General features: G+C 52.1%; 2 protein-coding genes across 16 annotated transcripts in view; one reads left to right on the top strand and one right to left on the bottom strand.

Annotated features, from left to right (window-relative positions):
• Positions 1–19,318, top strand: part of DOCK6 (dedicator of cytokinesis 6) — a 55,630-nt gene that overhangs the window by 21,910 nt on the left and 14,402 nt on the right. For 9 of the 14 annotated variants that reach the window (XM_020995182.2, XM_020995183.2, XM_020995181.2 and 6 more), the window contains exons 10-25: positions 855–935; positions 1,264–1,420; positions 3,402–3,526; positions 3,876–3,969; positions 5,009–5,171; positions 10,953–11,070; positions 11,580–11,650; positions 11,916–12,054; positions 12,254–12,355; positions 12,719–12,805; positions 13,533–13,764; positions 13,910–14,071; positions 14,387–14,550; positions 15,439–15,543; positions 18,612–18,704; positions 19,184–19,279. In XM_020995182.2, the coding sequence (XP_020850841.1) occupies positions 855–935; positions 1,264–1,420; positions 3,402–3,526; positions 3,876–3,969; positions 5,009–5,171; positions 10,953–11,070; positions 11,580–11,650; positions 11,916–12,054; positions 12,254–12,355; positions 12,719–12,805; positions 13,533–13,764; positions 13,910–14,071; positions 14,387–14,550; positions 15,439–15,543; positions 18,612–18,704; positions 19,184–19,279 (1,989 nt within the window). The remainder of the gene's footprint in view (positions 1–854; positions 936–1,263; positions 1,421–3,401; positions 3,527–3,875; positions 3,970–5,008; positions 5,172–10,952; positions 11,071–11,579; positions 11,651–11,915; positions 12,055–12,253; positions 12,356–12,718; positions 12,806–13,532; positions 13,765–13,909; positions 14,072–14,386; positions 14,551–15,438; positions 15,544–18,611; positions 18,705–19,183; positions 19,280–19,318) is intronic. The other 5 variants (XM_020995189.2, XM_020995187.2, XM_020995193.2 and 2 more) reach the window with 2 other exon arrangements.
• Positions 5,405–7,366, bottom strand: ANGPTL8 (angiopoietin like 8). Of its 2 annotated transcripts, XM_020995201.2 has the most exons (4): positions 7,023–7,366; positions 6,638–6,799; positions 5,972–6,081; positions 5,405–5,872 (listed from the first exon to the last, which is right to left on the bottom strand). In XM_020995201.2, the coding sequence occupies exons 1-4, from the start codon at positions 7,311–7,313 to the stop codon at positions 5,845–5,847; spliced, it is 591 nt and encodes a 196-aa protein (XP_020850860.1). In that variant the 5' UTR covers positions 7,314–7,366; the 3' UTR covers positions 5,405–5,844. The 2 variants fall into 2 exon arrangements, with proteins under 2 accessions (XP_020850860.1, XP_020850861.1); XM_020995202.2 differs by lacking the exon at positions 5,972–6,081.

The following is a 19,318-nucleotide window of genomic DNA, read 5'->3' as shown; positions in this document are numbered from 1 at the left end:
GGAAGGAGATTTGTGTGTTTAGGGGTGGTGAGGACCCTGGCCTGACTGGAGCTGAGGGCTCATGTTGGGAGCCGTGTTTAGATGAGAAGGGTAAGGCTAGACCAGGCAGAGTTTTGAATGCCAGGGCAAAGAGTTTAGAGCCCTCGGGCAGTGTGGTATGATAGGAAGCCTGTCATTCAGTCAGTGGGCATTTATTAAGCACCTACTGTGCTTAATAAACGTGCCAGGCATCATACTAAGCCCTGAGCAGGGTGAAGGTAGAAATGACGAGATTGGCTGTGTGAGATGAGGGTTAGCGCTGGTGTTTGAGTCAAAGGGCCCAGGTTCAGATCTCAGTTCTGTTGCTTACAGCCTGTGTGACACTGGGCAGGTCATTAACCTGTCTAGGCCTTGGTTTTGTTATTGGTAAAATGAGGGGCTGGATTGCATTCTCTCTTAAGGTCCCTTTCAGCTCTAAATCTCCTGACTCCTATGGTTTCTAATCTCACCACCCCAGAAATTTACCACGTGGCTCACAGCTAGGTCTCTGATAGGCCAGGGGGCTGTGGTCACCCTTCCTAACAGTGTCCCCCCCGGGTGAGGGACATCCCCAGGCTCCCTGTCACTGACCCACTAGAAGGCTTTGTCTTGGGACACTCTCCTCTGGGTAGCAGCTGACAGTAACCAGGTGGGCCAGAAGAGATCTTCCCTACGACCAGATCCAATTCCCTGACCTTGGTATACGAAGTCTGACCTTTTCCCTTCTTCATCCTCTGCTTGTCTTTCTGAACCAAAGAGGCCTCTTCTCCTGGTCTGCCTTCCTACTCCTTGAGCCAACTCATCCTTCTGTTCTCAACCCTTCCTTCTCCCACCAGCTGGAGAAAGTCCTGCAGCAAGGTGATATTGGTGAATGCTGTGAGCCTTACATGGTCATGAAGGAATCGGATGCCGTGAAGGTGGGAGCCTGACAGGTGGAGACTGGAGGTGGGGGGTAGGGAAGATCTCTGTAGGTTCCTACCTCTCCCCACCCACTCCAGAACATCCCAGCCCTGAAGCAGCTATAGCTAGCATTCTCTATCCTTGGTCATGGATGTCCCCATTTTATAGATGGGGAAGATGGAGTCCCAGAATGACCCACTTAAGGTTTCACAGCCAGTCACCAGTGGAATTAGAGTCGGAAACCCAGCTTTCTGACTCTCAGCCCTACTGGGTTATATCAGGGTGAGGAAGGAGGGGGCCAGTGTTAGAGCTTTAAGGGGAGACCGTGTCTCTGGCGGGGCACAGAACAAGGAGAAGCTGGAGAAGTTACGTCACACGGCAGAACAGTTCTGTAGCCGTCTGGGCCGCTACCGCATGCCGTTCGCCTGGACCGCCGTGCACCTGGCCAACATTATCAGCAGCGCTGGCTCCATGGACCGAGATTCCTCTGATTCTGAGAGTGGTGAGCAGAGGGAGACCATGGGGACCAAGGGCACAAGGTGTGATTGGTGGGGGAAGGAGAGTGGGGATAGCTGTAGTATGAATACCCTTGTGGGCTCAAATACTCTAGGGCAGAGGTGGGGAACCTGTGGCCTTCTAAATCCTTAAGTTCCGTCTTTTGACTGAATCCAAATTTTATATTTGTTCTGTAAAATTCAAATTCAGTCAAAAGGCCACACTTAAGGATTTAGAAGACAAAATTCGGATTCAGTTAAAAGGTGGCACTTCAGGATTTAGAAGGCCACAGGTTCCCCACCCCTGCTTCAGGGTAACTCTTGTCTTTGGGAGAGGCCTCACTAGATGGGGATGCTGATCCTGGCCCCCTTGAATATGCAGGGTGAGGGCATCCCTCTCAGAAGCCTAGAGGGTGAGTGTCTTTGGAGGGCCTTCAGTCAGAGGCAAGATCAATCAGCATGACCAAGGACATAAGCATGCCTGTTCAGGGGATAGGCTCTACAGCCAACAAGAACCATGTATTTGGGGAGGCTAAGAATTAGACCCGATTGTGGTCATGACTCACCTAAGGCGGGGCAGCCAGGTGGTGCAGTGATAGAGCACCAGCCCTGAAGTCAGGAGGACCAGCTCTTCATGACCTCATTTGGAGTGTTCTTGGGAAACAGACCACAGTGATTTGCCATTTCCTTCTCCAGCTTATCTTACAGATGAGGAAACAGAGGCAAAGAGAAGTGAAATGACTTGCCCAGGGTCACACAGCTCCTAAATATCTGAGGCAGGATTTGAACTCAGGTCTTCCTAACTCTGGTGTCAGTGCTCTGGGCGCTGAGCCCAGGGAAACTCACAACTCAGGACTGTAGGTGTGGATGACTAATTCCTCTCAGGGAAGAGACTGCCAACACATAGCTCCTCTCTCTTTTTGGAGCCTCTCAGCTGTCCCACTAGACTACCCTCTCTGCTTCTCTGGTACTCTCAGGCTTTCAAAGCCGTACTAAGCTCTTTTAGCTGATAGCAGTGTCAATCCAAGAGTCTGCAGGGCTGCCCACATCTGTTCCCTACGTGCTGAAGTGGAGGGATGCTTTCAGTGACCTCTTCTTCAATAATTTTTCTTCTTTAATCCTTGGATGCGCAAAGGTATTCATCCAGATCTTCCCTCCATCGACTTTGAGGTTTCATAGTCAGTAGTAGGTATATTGCTGCACACTACAGGCAGTAAAGGGCAAGGTAGGCAAGCCTTTGAGGAGTTTCCCACTCTCAAGCGGTAGAGGGAGCCAGAGAGCAATGCAGCCTCTCCCCATCCCCCTCTTTACACAGTATAGGATGTTGCTGCTTTCGCCAGTCAGCTCCCAGCTTCAGAGCTTTGCCTCGCTGCATCAACTGCTAACATCAAGTGCAGGTCCCTCTCCATCCCTATCCCCACACACAAACACATCTGTGGCCAAATAATTCTCCATCTTTCTTACTATGCCTGTTTCTGTTTCTGTTTCCTCATTTCTGTGTGTGTGTGTGTGTGTATGTGTGTGTGTGTGTGTCCATTTCCATCTCTGTCTTTATTTCCATATCTCTCTCCTCATCTCCCTTCTATCTCTTTCTCTCCCTATCTCTTGTTCTTTCTCCTACCTCTTTTTCCCAATTCTTTCTCTTCCTCTTGTTTCTTTCTCTCATTTCTTTTCTTCTCATCTCTTTTTTTCCCTCATCTTTTGTTCTCTCTCTCTCCTTCTCATCTTCCTGCTTTTTTCTCCTTCCCATCTGTCTTTTTTCCCCATTTCTCTTTCTCTTCTCATCTCTCCTTTTCTCCCCATATCTTGTTTTCTCTCTCTTCTCTCTCCTTCCCTCTTGTTCCCTCTTCCTTCACTTTTTCTCCCCTCTGTCTCCCTTCTCATTTCCCTCCTCTTGTCTTTCTCTCATTCCTGTCTCTCTCCCCATCTCACTGTCTCCTAAATCTCTTTTCCCCCTCTCTTTTGCCTTCCTACTCCCCTCCATTTCAGAGCGGAAGTCCACTTGGAATGAGAAGAAGAGGAAGACCTTCGAACGGACCAGCATTGGGGATGATGCCTGTAGCTTCTCTAATTTTCGCCCAGCCACACTGACTGTTACTAACTTCTTCAAACAGGTAGGAGTGATCCTTAGGCCAAAGTGAAGCCTGGAGCCTCCTGGGGAAATTCTGGGGTTAGTAGGGAAGATTCTCTAATCTGAGGTTGATGGGAGGGCTAGAATGAGGTCTCTAAGGTCCAGAGAATGCTGGATGATGGGTCCTTGTTCCAAGAACAAGAGATAGGGAGAGAAAGAGATAGAAGGGAGATGAGGAGAGAGATATGGAAATAAAGACAGAGATGGAAATGGACACACACACACACACATACACACACACACACACACAGAAATGAGGAAACAGAAACAGAAACAGGCATAGTAATGGCAGGGCAGAAGCTAAGGCAGCATGTTCTTGGCCCATATTGTAGGAGGGTGACCGGCTGAGTGATGAAAATTTATACAAGTTCCTGGCAGATATGAGGAAACCGTCCTCAGTACTACGGAGGCTACGGCCTGTCACAGGTACTCCCTTCCTCATTATTTCCCCTACTATCCCTTGCCACTTCCTACTGTGTCCCTAGATCCACTCCCCACTCTCTCCCCAGTAATTTCCCGTCTTCAGACACCCTTGTCTTTATTTTCACATTCGAGATACCTTTCTTCCTAAGAATCCTCTATCCCCAGGCTTCTCTTTCTCCACCTCTTCATCCCTTGACATCCCGGTCCCCAGCAATCTCTCAATCCCAGTAATTTTTGTCCCACTTTCTCTACTGTGAATTCCATTCCCCTCCACCAAGATACACACACATACACACTCTCACACTCCCACAACACCAGCTGGACACCAGCAAGCAAAGAAGTTGTTTGTTATGCAGACGTGGGTGAGTCTGGTTTAACTTTGATTCCTCTCACTCCCCTAAGGTAGATTGCCCTAGCTATGTCCTCTTTGGGCCAGAAGGGTATAAAAGCAGTTTTTAAGATTTTGTTGGGGGAGCTCCTGAGAACTACTCCTGATTGCCCCTGTGCTGACTGCTTCCCCTACCCATTCTATTAATTTTATTTTTAAAAATATTTATTTATTTTTACATCTTTTCTTTTCAAATTTTGATTTCTAGATTCATTCCCTCCCTCTGCTGACTGCTTTTAACCTCCTTGCCAAGAGTGTTTATTTATTACTGATTTTTAGCCTTCTTGCTGCAGATAAACTAATGTTTATGATTATATTGAAAGGACTGTTAGGCAGAACCTGTGGGGTCTGGAACATCCATGGTACCAAATGTGGGGCAGTAACCTGGACACCCTCCTCCTCAGATACCTCTGTCCCCAAGCCCTCAGCCCCAGGAATTAGCACATCCAGATGCCCTGGCCCTGCACAAATCACTTTGAGCTAGCTTGGGTAGAACCGTTAGACACTTAGTGTCTAGAGAAGGAAAAGAGTCCTGTGTGGGCCAAGGTGGTCAGGGAAGGCTTCCTAGCACAGGTGGGACTGGGAGGGCCTTCCAGGATGGAGGTGCAAATATTAGCAAAGACCTAAACATTCCCTCTACCTTGTGGTCTGCAGCCCAGCTTAAGATCGACATCTCCCCAGCCCCTGAGAACCCCCACTTCTGCCTGTCCCCGGAGCTGCTGCATGTGAAGCCATACCCTGACCCCCGTGGCCGCCCCACCAAGGAGATCCTGGAGTTTCCAGCCCGAGAGGTCTATGCCCCCTTCACCAGCTACAGGTGGGTCCCAGTGGTGAGTTCTGAGGGCTGTGCTTTATTCTGGGTAGAATTCCATGTCCCAGGCCCCTTTCTATCTGCCAGGCTTGTGCTCTCAGTTTTTCTTCCATCCTGCTTCTAGAACAGAAGCAGAGGCAGTTTTGAGGCATTGGGTGTGCCTGGGCGAAGAAGTCCCGGTGAAAGCCTTAGAATCATGCATTTCCCCCTCCCCTTCCCAAGAAACAGGTACAGGCATCTACAAGCCAAAACAATGGTTTAATGTCAGCTTTTGCAGCCTGCCTGAGGGCTCTAGCCCCCTGGCTCCCTCTCCTCTGGCCAGCTTTCCCACTTGCTCAGCCTTCCTTGGCCAGCCTCCCTCAGCCACCCAAGCTCTTAGGCAGAGCCACTGCCATAGAGGCCCCTTGGGGAGGGACATGGGGATTGTAGCAGAGCTGGTAGGGGCTCCACTCCCCTCATTCTACAGATGAGCAAACTGAGGTCCAGGGAGGTTGTGACTTGGCCAAGGTCACACAGATAGCAAGTGGCACCCGGCCTTTGAACTCAGGTCCTCTGAGTGCAGAGCACGTTCTCCAGACGTTCACAGTCAGCAAGGATCGGAACAATCAGTCTTCTCCCCTGCTGAGGCCCTTGTCCCAGGGGCCATCTTACTTGGGCTCAGTCTTCCTTCCCAGCTTGCTCAGGACGGGAGTGCTCCAGCTTGGAGCCTGGAGGGGAGAGGGAGCCATCAGTCACACTTAGACATCTCCAGGATTCAGGCTGGGAGGGCTCCTCCTTTGTCCTCCCTGCCCCGGCCCTTTCCTCACCTTTCCCGAATGTGAGACAGCTGCTGCCGCTGCTGGTCCAGCACTCGCTGCTGCCGCTGGACGTGACCCATTAAGGACCAGATGATCTGACTTTGTTTGTCCACATAGAGCTGTGGGAGCAGGGCTGGGTATTAGCTCCAAGCAGCCCCGGCCCTGGCACCTACCCTGCCTCCAGCCCTGAACTAAACGCAACCAGCAGCTGCCTTTTCGTGCCTGTCCTTTCAGGTGTCTCAGAAACTGGCATCCTCCCTCCACCTCCCCTTCTCCGAAGTCAGCCAGAGCTGGAGGGAGGACAAGGTCAATTCATTCTCCTTCTCCTGCCTCCTGTGCTTGAGCCCTCTCCAGAGTGCTCTCTTCTAGGGAAGGACAAGGGGCAGGATTCCTACTTGACAGATGGGAAAACGGAGAGCATTGATGAGACTTGCCCCAAGTTGCATGGGAAGTCAGCGCTCCTGGGTTTCAGCTCAGGACCCTTGCTTACAGTCCCGCAGGTTTTTTGTAGCCATCAGGGATGGCCCTGGCCCTGGCTCTATTTCCCTGGGCATCTCTGTCCCTCTGCCTGCCTTTGACCCCCAAAGGAAAGAGAGCTGTCTAAGACCCAGGGATGGGCTCTGGAGCTGGCATCCGCTCCCCCCAGTTGCCCAGTGCACTCTTAGAGGCTTTTACCTTTAGGTCTTCAAGCTCCTTCTGGGTGTGGCTGGGCACTGCGGCAGCCAGGGCCCCTTGGAGCTTCTCCACTCTGTGCTGGAGAGCCTGGTGTCCCTTCATCACTTTGTTGAGGGCGATCCCGGCTCCCTGAGCGTGTAACTCCAAGCTCTTCTCTTCTGCCTGTTGGGGCAAAGCAGGTGTTGAGAGGGGACCAGGGAGGCTGAATTAAGGGAGATGCCCCCTGATGGAACAAGGGAACCAGAGGATGCAGTAGCCTTGACTGGTGCAAGAGGCTATATAGGGTTTCCAAAGGACAAGAGCCCTATGTGAGTCTGGCATCTCCCCAGCCAGCATCTCCCCTCCATGTCCCCTGGGGTGCCCACCTCCCCCTGTCCTCAGCTACCTGTATCTCCCCTAGACTCCTCTCCAGCTCTTGCGTCCGTGCCCGGGTGCTGCCCAGGTCCTGCTGCAGCATAACCGCGGTCTGCTCATAAAGCCCCAGGCTGCGGCTGGCCTCATCGAGTTGGGCCTCAGTGGCCCTATAAATGTGGTTGAGGGCCTGGCCAAACTGCAGGATGCCGTGGAGAAGGATGCTGACTTCATCTTGCAGCGCCAGCTCCTGGCTTGGCTTGGGGGGTGTGGGCATGGGCAGTATCAGGCTGGGCATCATGAGTAGGCACAAAAGAAGAGACATGGTTGCACCAGGAGAGGAGGCCAGAGAGGCTGGAGGCTGAGCCCGGGGACTGCTGTCCGGGGCCTCTGGCCATTCCCTTTTATACCTGAGGCACTGCCCACTGGCTGGCCTCCAGCTTCAGCTCTCCCACCTCTCCTTCCTGTCCCCCAGAGATCAATCGTTAACTCACACCATAGGGAGGAGGTGGGTCCAACCTCAGCCTTCTCCTCCCCTCAAGCAAGCCCTGAATTGTCCAAGGCCAACATGGGGTGAGAATTGCATCAGGGACCGGGAGCCATGAGGTCTGTGCCAGCTGGACCCTTCCCTAACAGCTGGTCTGGGGCGGAGGTCAGGCTGTGACAAGGCATGCTGGAGTCACGCCGTTCACCAGGGGGACGTGGGCTGAGCTGCCTGGTATTCCCACTCCATCTCCTCCTCCTCCTCCCTACTCCTATAGCCCATGACTCAGGCTGAGGGAGTGGAACCCCATACCACACCCTACCCCCTTAGAGGCAGTGGTACACGGTCAGTGAGAAGGATGGATGGGCCATCCTAGTGGCTGCCCATCCTGGAAACTGAGATCCTAACCCCATTTCCATCTATCTCTTATAGTCCAGTGACCCAGGTGATCGCTGGGGCTGGTCCTGGCCTTCAAGGCCCCCAGTGAGACTGGACAGGGCTTTGTTCTCTTGAAAGACTAGTTACTGAGGAAGACTCCTCAGGACCCTCTCCCCCTGCCCCACCCCCTGCTTGAGGGGGGTGGTATTGCGAGAAAACAAGTTCTGCCTAGTCTTGAGGCCCTGGGATATAGGGGGACGAGCCCAGAGTTGGAAGTTTAGAGGGAGCCAATCCCTGTCCACCCCAGATGTGCCATGGGACCATTGGCCTTTGGGGGGTGGGCAGGATTTCATTTAAAATTTTTGAATCTATATTATCAAAAAGAGAGGCAGCACGGCATAGCAGCTAGTTAGTTAACAAGCATTTATTGAGCGCTTACTGTATGCCAGGTACTATGCTAAGCGCTGGGGATGTAAACATTTAAAAGGCAGAAACGCAATCCCTGCCTTCAAGGAGCTGGGGTTGAAGAGGGCTGGGGGTGGGGGGGGTGATGAAGGAAGAAGTGAATAAGCATTTATTAAGCTCCTACTGTATACCAGACATCATGCTAAGTGGTTTACAAATCTTGTCTCATTTGATCCTCATAACAACCCCATGGGGTAGATGCTAATATGATCCCCATTTTATAGCTGAGGAAACTGAAGCAGCAGAGGTTAAAGGGTTTGCCCAGGGTTATGTAGCTAGTAAGTGTCAGAGGTTGGCTTCAAACTCAGACTTGCCTGACTGCAGGCCTAGCACTCTCCCCACTCTACCTCCTGGCTGTTGCTGGTCAAATCCTACTTCTGACACATCCTAGCCATGCATCCCTGGACCAGTCACTTAAGCTCGCAGACAGATCCTCTGAGACCATGAGTTACAGAGAAGGTCCAGACTTGTACTAGTAGAGAGAATTTGCTCACTCAGCAATTCCTGATACTGCTCAAATCACAGGTTTGGTCCCTACCTCTATCCCTGCTCCTGAATAATTTATTCCTTAATAATTACTTTTTTTTATTCATCAAGGATTAAAATTTCCTTAATAATTAATTCCTTAGTAGGTGGCGCAGTGGATAGGGCACTGGCCCTGAAGTCAGGAGTACCTGAGTTCAAATCCGGCCTCAGACCAAACACTTAACACTTACTAGCTGTGTGACCCTGGGCAAGTCACTTAACCCCAATTGCCCCCCCCAAAAAAATTAATTCCTTAATCTCGAATTCTCTCTACTTTGTCCTCACCTGGCTCAGGTGTTAGGACTATATTTGGCTTGTAAAAGGAGTTCCACAGTGTTTTCTATTTAGTATTTTTATTTTTCCCCAGTTGCATGTAAAAATAATTTTTAATATTTGTTTTTAAATGTTTGAGTTCTAAATTCTCTCCCTTCTTCCCTCCCCACTCCCCCTACCCCCCTCACCCCCCCCACATTGAGAAGGCAAGTAATTCAATATAGGTCAGACATGTATAGTCATGTCCATAATATCAACCGGGTTTTCTTTCCCAGTTTTTGAGAATAATTTGTGTAGTCCAGGTATCATTCTTTAAAAGTTCACTAAAATTCACCCGTAACTCCATCTAGAACTGGGTTTTGTTTTCATAACTGGGTGGTTGTGACTTTCCATCTGTCTGGGCCTTAGTTTTCCCAAGTATCTGATGCAGATACTAGTCCCCAGCCTGCCTACCTACTGGAGTGGCTTGAAACTCTGAGGAGCTAAGGACGTGTGGTGGAAGGTTCCAGTAAAGTCTGGTTTCAGTGAGAGCCAGAGGACCCTCCCCCTGGATCACTGAGACCCCACTTAGCACCTCTGGGGGAGGCAGTTGCTGACGTGAGTCTTGCCCTATTAAGCTATGCCAAGCTGGCTCTTCTGTCTTTTGACTGCTGGGCACAGGCCAGGGCCTCTTTCCCTCTTGCCTGGACTATTGCAACAGCCGCTTTCCCTGTCCCCATCAATCCCCTCTGATTTCATCCTGTCCTGGTTGCCAGTTAACCTTAAAGCCTGTATCTTGTCACGTCCCCTTCTGACTTGGAATCCTTCAGGGGTTGCCCAGGTGGCTTTCTTCCCCCCTGGAGGTCTTTAGGTAGAGACTGCATGGCTTCTTATTGGGGTCATGGTGGGGATTTCTGGTTGGCCTCTGAAGCCCTTTCCAGCTTTGTGATCCAGTGATGGGAAAACCAAATTTTTGTCTGTTATTCAAGGCCTCATATGTTTCTGGGCGCAGCATCATCTTTCTCTTTTTTTTTCAATTTAATTTAATTTTTTTTTAATTAAAAAGCATGTTTTTTTCTTTCCTGCTCACTTCCCCCTACCCTGCCATCAAAAACTGAAAACCCTTGTAACGAATGTGTCTAGTCAAGCAAAACAGGCCTTGCCCAAAAGTAGATGTCTCATTCTTCAGCTTGAGTCTGTGATCCTCCCAGCTCTGCATGAAAGGATTCCTTTGAACTCTTTCTAACTCCTGCCCATCCTTCAAGGCCATGTTCAAACCTCACCTCCACCATGAAGCCCTCCCTAATGACCCCAATCCCTCCTTCCTCAAGCCTGTTACATTGTAGGTCATAGTCTAGACCACAACTGAGTATAAATCTTGACTGCCGCTTTTGAACTGGGTTACTTTGGGCAGGGCCTCTTCTTGCCTTAGTTTTTACTGGAAAAAAGAACCAGTGAAATAAGGGAACTGGACTGGGTCATCTCTAAGATACCTTCAAAATACTGATGATCCTCTCTCCTCCCTCATCCTGAAGCGAGCGTTGGAATGGGGGTTAGAAAGATCTGGGTTCAGATCATCTCCCCAGCATTTAACTAGCTGTGTGGTCTCACACACGTCACTTTGAACCTCGAGGAGCCTTGGTCTTCTCATCTGTAAAATGGGGGCAAGGGTCTGTCATTACCTTCCTTACATTACCTCTTTTGAGACCCAAATGAGATGTGGCAGGTGGGATGCCTGGCAGACTTAGGGCACCATATGAATGTTTGTCCATTGTTACTGCCTGATCCCATGGTGTCAGCTCCTGCAGCATGAAGACTTGGCTTTGACCCCTGACCTAGTTCTCCTCTCCCCCCCACCAGAAACCTGCTGTATATCTACCCCCACAACCTCAACTTTAGCAGCCGCCAGGGTTCGGTCAGGAACATCGCCATCAAAGTGCAGTACATGGCGGGAGAGGACCCCAGTCAGGCTTTGCCGGTCAGTGTGCATTTGTGTGTTTGTGTGTGTGCATGTGCATACATGCACACATGCGTGGATGCACATACCTTATGGGAGGCAGCTGGTTTCAAACCCCAGGCTTACTCTTTGTAGGTAGGTCTGGGTAAGATTGAGAAATCCCTTCCCCCCTCTTGCACTAGCTCTCTAAGGGCCTTCCCAAGTCTGATATGTTATAATCCTATGAATTATGTCTAAATACAGAAACTGTATTTGGGAGGGCCAGAGGATATGGTTACTTGGGGACATGGGAGCAGGAAATGCTTGGGGATCTCCCCTTTTTTCTGTGCCCTTCTAGACCTGAGCTCTATTCCTGTCACCCCAGTTTAGGGTCCTCTGTAGGGGTAGGGGTGACTCTTCTTTAGAGGTCACTCAGTCCGGCCTCTGCCATGGGCAGAATGACACCATCTCTCCCCTTCAGCCCAAGATGAAAGGAGTGGTATGTGAAGGAGTTGTTACCACCCTAAACCCTGATTCTCCTTACCTCCAAGGTGATATTTGGGAAGTCCAGTTGCAGTGAATTTTCCCGAGAGGCCTACACAGCTGTGGTGTATCATAGCAAGTATGGGGGCCCAAACGGTCAAACCTGTTGGGTGGAGGTGTTTGGTGGGGCTGGGAAGTGGAAAGGGCTGATGTGGGCACAAAGGGATTGAGCTGGTCTTAAGGGACTTGGGTCAGTCAGAGGGTGGTTAAGAGCGCTAGTCAGAAGTGGTTGGAAAGTTAGGGTCTACTAACCTAAAGTGGGCCCCTGGACCTAAAGAATGTTCAGGGAGGGCAGGGTCTGCAACCCCTAGGGGCTCACCGGCCTACTTCCCCCTGCCTTCTAGGTGCCCGGAGTTCTATGAGGAGTTCAAGGTACAGCTCCCAGCCAATGTGACAGAGAACCACCACCTATTGTTCACATTCTATCACATTAGCTGCCAGCCAAGGCCCAGCACACCTCTGGAAACACCCGTTGGCTACACCGTAAGGCCTGGGACCCCTTCTCCCCACTGCCAGTCAGGCCACCCCAGTTGCATGCGTCTGCAGCTTTCCACTCCCCGCTCGCAACTCTGACTACCTATCTGTTCCCAACCCCTCCCTGTGGGCTTCCAAGATGGTAGAGGTTTGCCTGGGAAGTGGCCTGTCCTCAGTGGGCTCACTAGCTCTCACATCCCTCCCACAGTGGATTCCTCTCCTGCAGCACAGTCGCTTGAGGACAGGCCCCTTCTGCCTGCCTGTGTCTGTGGACCGGCCTCCCCCCAGCTACTCGGTGCTCACAACTGAAGTGAGTAGCCATCCCCTGGCCTGACGTTCCTTGGTAGTGTCTGGCACACTTGAGACCCCCTATCCCAGACTAGCCTGGAGTTTCCCAAGCTGCCACAGGGTAGGGAGGAGCTTCCTAGAATACACTGATTCCGTCCTCCTCCCTACCCCCAACCCACTGTGGCCCTGACTCCAGCCAGATAGGGCTGGATCCATCTGATGTTGCAACACCAGCAAGCGGGAGGGCATGGGGGAGGGTTGCCCAGAGCGTGATCAGGCCCGAAGGAGCTGGGAGGAGAGTTTCTTGCCCATCCCCACATCCCCTAGTTGGCAGGCTAGGCTGGGCTCCTGAAGTCTAAGCCTGTCCATCTCTCCCTTCCTCTAGGTTGCACTCCCTGGCATGCGATGGGTGGATGGTCACAAGAGCGTGTTCAGTGTGGAACTCACAGCTGTGTCCTCAGTACACCCACAGGTACCCCTGGCTGAGGGAGGGCAGGCAGTGGGGCCATCTGCCCTGGGGTAGGGGCCAAAGAGAAGGGCAGACCTCCTGAGGAGGCCAAGAGGCTGCCACCTCTGCTCTTGCTGGGGGTGACCACAGGGACCATCCCCTCCATCCCCAAAAAAAGCCTTTCTTAAGGCAACTTTCTTAAAGTCCTAAGCACCTAGGAAACTCTGTTTGTGGCTGTCATGTGGCCCAGCAGCCTGTGGCTTTCAGGCCTAGCCTTAGGGAATTGGCCCATGTATTTGGCTGGCACCCATGGCAAAGTGTGAGTGACCGGGGGTAGAAAGAAGGCTGGGGTCACCCCCACCCCTAGGAGCTATTTTTGTCTTGGCCGCTGACTCAGGCCCTGGCTCAAGAAAGGTGAAGGTTGGGAGGGCCATTCATGGACAGCTGGTCTATTTAATCAATAAGATGGTGCTGGTGCACCAGCCTGCTGCACCATTAACTCCCCCACTACCAAGATGTACCTAAGAGAGAGACAGCACTTGTACAGTTCAGTTTCTTAGGGCTAGATGGGCCCAGAGGAAACAGAGGCTTATGGGCTGAGCTGGGCTGGGTTGGTCAGAAGGAGGCTTCGAGGAGGAGCGTGACCTGGCCCCAGAGCAGTGCTCGTGGATTGTCTGCTTGAGGTGGGAGAGGGCTTCTTTGTGCATAGCAGGCCCCTGGAACCTGCCTGAGTGGCCCCTCCCACCCCCAGGACCCCCACCTGGACAAGTTCTTCACACTGGTTCATGTCTTAGAGGAGGCTTCCTTCCCCTTCCGCCTGAAGGATGTGATCCTGAGTGAGAACAAAGTGGAGGCAGAACTGAAGAGCAGCATCGGGGCCCTACGGCTGGCCAGCCCCGAGCCCCTCGTTGCCTTCTCCCACCACGTGCTGGACAAGCTCATCCACCTCATTGTTAGGCCCCCCATCATTGGTGGCCAGATCGGTGAGGGACAGGGCCACCAGGCTGGGCAGGTGGGGGTTCTACCGCCTCTGGGTCTCCACTTTCTAGGCTGGAAAATGGATGCCCACGTTAATGCAGGGAAGGAGGGTAACAAAAACTGACTCAGTGATCCTCCTTTGCCCTGTAGTGAACCTGGGCCGTGGGGCCTTTGAAGCCATTGCCCTTGTGGTCAGCCTTATTCACAAGAGCCTAGATGGAGCCCAGGACCAGAGGGGTCACAATCAGCTGCTGGCCGCCTATATCCACTATGCCTTCAGACTGCCTGGCCCCGAGCCTGGCCCCACGGGTGGTAAGTGAGTTACCGCCCACCCCCAGTGGGGTATGTATACTTTGTCATCCCACCAGCACTGACCACTTCAGCCTGGAAGCGCTGAGTCCCTGACCACTCCCTCCCCAGCTGCAGCCCCCACCATGCTGGACAGTCAAAGAACAGGGTGTTAGAGCCTAACCCTGGGCTGGGATCTAGAGATGCCCAGGGCAGTGAGCAGGAACTCTCACTGGGAGTGAGATTTTGGGTTCTGAATGGCCTTTGAGAGAGGGTGGAGGGTGCGGGGAGGGTGTCTGAGAGCCCTTCTAACCCCCATGTACCCCGTCCCGTCCCCAGTGTCTCCTCCACCCCCTATGCAATGTGCTACACTGTGCCGTGCCCCTGCTGAGCCCTCCAGCCTCCACCTGTCACGTTCCAAGAGTATCAGCAGCAGCAACCCTGATCTAGCTTCCTCTCCCTGCTCCCCAGATGAGGAGGTCACCCGCATCCTGGCCTGCAAGGTGTGGGCTGGGGCCAGGGAAAGAGGGGGGTCACCCACATCCTGGCCTGCAAGGTGTGGGCTGGGGGCCAGGGAAGGGGGGGTCACCCGCATCCTGGCCTGCAAGGTGTGTGCTGGGGCCAGGGAAAGGGGGGGTCACCCGCATCCTGGCCTGTGAGGTGTGGGCTGGGGCCAGGGAAAGGGGGGGTCACCCGCATCCTGGCCTGTGAGGTGTGGGCTGGGGCCAGGGAAAGGAGGGTCACCTGCATCCTGGTCTGCAAGGTGTGAGTGGGGGCCAGGGAAGAGGGTAGAGAGGGGGAGGTCACCCACCTCTTGGCCTGCAGGGGGTTGGGAGGGCAGTATGGGGCTTGGGAAAGGTGAAGAGAACTGGGTACTCAGCATCCTTTTGTTGAGGGTGGGGGGACTTGGCAGGGCAGGATGTGAATTGTCCTCACATCTATAGACCTGATAAGAGATGGATTCATTGAGATAGCCTGGTGGTTGGGAGTCAGCAGTCTCCAGGTCGTAATCCTGGCTCTGCTGATGGCGTGTTACTAATCTTGGGCAGGTCCCTTGCCCAATGGACCTGTTTCCTCCTCTGTTACATGAGGGGTCAGGACCAAATGAACTCTAAGCTCCTTCCTGTTCTGGAAACCATTCCCCCACCCACAGACATACACCCTAGCCAAAGCTAAAGGCCTTTCCAGAGCTAAGCAGGTTTCGGGGGTCAGTGTGTGGGTTCAGTGTGCATGCGTGTATGCACACACATTTTTGTGCGTGGGTACGTGTGTGCCAAGATACCGTGGAAGCCTGTGCTTGGTTTCACCCTGGTTTTCCTCTCTCCCATGTTTTTGGTGCCCCCTCCTCATACCCTTCTCCCTGCACCTACTCCCCCACCGACCGGCTCTAGGGTGTGGACCGCTCTCACTCCTGGGTGAATTCTGCTTATGCCCCAGGGGGCAGCAAGGCCGTCCTGAGGCGGATTCACCCCCACTACAGCGCTGACCTCAAACAGGTGCCCCACTCTGCCTGCAGCTTGCACCCCCCAGGGCCCCAGTGCATGCCCCCCACCCTGGCCTTGCTTTGGCATGAGCTCTGCTACCCGTTCACATGAGGGTCTGCCTAATGAAGGCAAGGAAGGGAATCTATACTTCTAAGTCATTTCTATTGGGGTGGGGAGAGGGGCACAATTTTCCATAAAGCAGAACCAGCAGTTTCCTGTCTAATGCTGTGAGGGTAAGATCTTGGACCCAGGGCTAGGAAGGTCATCTGAGTCAGTCTTCTGGGCCCTCCCAAGGCTCTCTGGGGTCAAGTCATTGACAACAGTTAGAGGGACAGAAAAGAGGCCCAAGGGCCGAGCCTAGGGTGTCAGGGCTGGCCTAAGCACATTCAAGTCAGGAGGGATTCCTTGTATCTTTTTCACTATTTTCACCCTACCTGGAATGCCACACACACTACCCACCCCAGGTGCCTAATCCTATCTGTTATTCAAGGCCTGGACCACCTCCCCTACCCTCTGTGAAGCCTTCCCAGTTTCTGGGCTTTCACAACCTGAACCACACTCTGGCCTTAGTCATGCTCAGCCTTATGCTCTGATCTTCTTCCCTTTGGAATCCTGTCTCTCCAATCAACTAACAAGCATCTGTTAAGGACCTACTGTGTGCCCTGCACTGTGCTTGGTATTTGGGGTTACAAAGATAAAAGTGAAACACCACCTGTCCTCAAAGAGATTATATTTCTGTCAGGAAAGACGTACATATCGAGGAAAATGAGGAATGAATACAAAGTGAGGGGAGTGGGGAAGGGGGTCTCGGGAAAGGCTTCAGGCAGAAAGTGGTGCTGGGGCTGATTCTTGAAGGAAACCAGGGAATCTGAAAGGCAGAAGTGAGAAGATAATTCCAAGCAGTGTAGACAGCTGGTATAAAAGCTTAGAGGCAGGAGATGATAATAATAGCTAGCATTTTATATAGTACTTTAAGGTTGGCAAAGTACTTTACATGTATTAGTTTATTTTATCCTCACCACAACTCCGAGGTAGGTACCGTAATTATCCTCATTTTACAAGTGTGGAAACTGAGGCAGACAAGAGACTTGCCTAGAGTAATATAGAGTTAAGGAGGCAACATTTGAACTCAGGTTGTTCTGACTGCAAACCACCTAGCTGCCTATGGGGTTTCTCCTGTATGAGGAACGGTAAAGTAGGCCAGCTTGTTTGAACCCTAGAGTGCATGTTGGGGCCAGGTTGCAAAAGGCCTATATAGAAGAGTTTTTATTTAATCCTAGAGGTAATAGGGAACCATGGAAGTTTATTGAGGAAGGGAGTGACATGGTCAGACCTGTGATGTAGGAAAATTATATTTGGTAGCTGTATAGAGGATGTTTGGAATGGGAAGAGAGGCAATACGTAGGCTGTAGTCCAAGAGAAAGGCGATGCGGGCCTGTGTGAGTTTAGAGATGCAGAAGTGGAAACTGCAAAATCATTGGGTCATAGATTTACACCTGGAAGGGCCTTGGGAATCAGTAGCCCAACCTGTGTATTTTACAGATGAGGAAATCAAGGTCCCTGGGGGAAGGACCCAGCTCTCATCCTCTTGGCTGCCCCATCATGGGACAGGGAACAGAGTCCACAGTCCGGCTCAGGACAGAATCCTTTGAAGGACTGGGAGATGGGTGGTCGGCTTTGTTCCACCTTCCATTTTGGGGGAACAGTGACACCTAGTGGTCATCTGAGGCTCTGCCTAGGGCCAGGCGTTCAGTCCTGCCCCTCTGCCCTCTACCTCCTTCCTACTCCTCCACTGGGGTTGGTCTGGCTGGCTTATGGGGGAGTCAGGAGGAGTAGGCCTGGGGTCTGCCCTCAGGGAGCACACAGGGGAGTGCATGACACTCCCCAAAGAATGTAAGTTCCTTGAAGGCAGAAACAATTTCATCTTTGACTTCGGTGACAACAGCATAGTATTTGAGGCAGTAGTAGGCTCTCAGTACTTGTTCAGCTAGGCAGCTAGCGAGTGGAGTAGATAGAGTTTTGGACCTGGAGCTGGGAAGATCTCAGTTCAAATCCAGCCTCAGATGCATACTAGCTGAGTGTCTTCTGGGCAAGTCATGAGCTTACCTGGGCCTCAGTCTCCTCATCTATAAAATAAGGAATATTTGTAAAGTAGCCCATGAATCTTAAAGTGTTATATAAATGCTGCTTATCGTCATCATCGTCATCATCGTTTCCTGCCTCCCCTCACCAGCTACCTCAGACTTGCTTCCCCAAGTATTCCTTCCTCACTCCAAAACGTCTTCTTTTTTCTTTGAAGATAGAAGCTCCCAGTCCCAGCCTAGAAGCTGATCTGCCTCTCCATACCTCACTGGGAGGGTGGGGAGGACCTTCTCTGGAGGTCCCAGAGGAAAAGCTGATCCTCAGCGGCCCCTTCATTAGAGATAGACAGGGCAGTGAGGGCCAGCACAGTCTTTGGAAGAACTTGGGGTCTTTCTCCTCTATTCCCATGCGCTGTAGAATATGGTTCAATCAATAGGGTTTACAGGAGGTGAGAGGGGGAAGACCAGCATGGGACTTACGGAGGAGCTGGGACTCTGGCTGGGTCCTAAAGAACGATTAGGATTTTAGATAAGAGGTTACAGTGGGGCTTTCAGTGAGCACCTGTGTATATGTAATAGTTGAGTAGACAAGCCTGTTTTGAAGTTTTGGACTGTAGGAGGGGAGCTCCGGGCCTGGGATGGTAGGTGAGGGTAGCAGTGGTCATTTTGTTGATCAGAAAGGATAAAATTGAAGGCAGACATTGAATGTCCCATAGAATTAAGCATTGTAGGAAATGGAAAGTCATGAGAGTATTTTGAGCAGCAGCAAAGGTCACCAGGTTTTAGGACGGCAGAGCAACCCTGCAGATAGAATGCGGAAGGGCGATGGGAGAGGGCCCCAGGTAAGGCTGTTTCCCCTGGAGAGGTCATCCCATTCAGTTTCTCTTCTCACTGCTGTTCCTTCTTCCCTCGTCTTCTTCCTTCTTCCTTTGTTCTATCCACACTAACCTTCTCCTCCATCATCTCTTCCTCTTCCTCTCTATCCCACCCCATTCACAGGCCATGGATCGAGGTCCTAACCGGGCTTCCTCTTATCTCGAGGGCTCTTCATCTCTCCCGGCGACCTCCCAGCCAAGACCTACTGGGAGGAAGGTAGCCTGGTGAAGGGGGCTCTGACGTGTCCTCTTGACCATTTCTCTCCAGGGCCCAGTTAGTTGGCACATGGGGAGGTTAGGGGAAAAGAGGGCCTGTCTCATCCCATCTCACTCTGCAGCCTTTATTCTATCGCTGAGCCTCTTGTTTGAATTCAGCCTCCCATGCTATCCATCACACCACCTGTCAAGGGGCCAGGGGCATGGAGATGGACATGGAGACTGGGGTGAGGAAGCTCTAGGCTAGGAGCCCAGAGAGGGCAAGGAGCTGACTGGAGTCACAAAGCACAGAGAGGGTAGGGTCTGAGTTTCTGGGATTAGTGGTAGAAAGGGAAAGCTAGAGGCTCTCTTCTACCCCCAGGAAGAGATCAAAGAGGGTGGATGTTTTGGCTGGAATTGTGCTCCCTGGGTGGTATAGGGAGGGTAAGGGGGGCAGCCTGATCTGCCTTTGACCCCTGCCCTGCACCCCACTCCCTGCAGTTGCTGCATGAGGAGCTGGCCCTGCAGTGGGTGGTGAGCGGCAGTGCTGTTCGGGAGGCTGTCCTGCAACATGCCTGGTTCTTCTTCCAGCTCATGGTAAGCCTCTTGCCCAGAGGGAGAGCTACTTCCCAGGAT

Source organism: Phascolarctos cinereus, unplaced genomic scaffold (assembly GCF_003287225.1).
Source record: "Phascolarctos cinereus isolate Bilbo 61053 unplaced genomic scaffold, phaCin_HiC Scaffold_4;HRSCAF=312, whole genome shotgun sequence".
NCBI classification, from domain to species: Eukaryota; Metazoa; Chordata; class Mammalia; order Diprotodontia; family Phascolarctidae; genus Phascolarctos; species Phascolarctos cinereus.
This window is presented reverse-complemented; position numbering and strand designations above follow the sequence as displayed.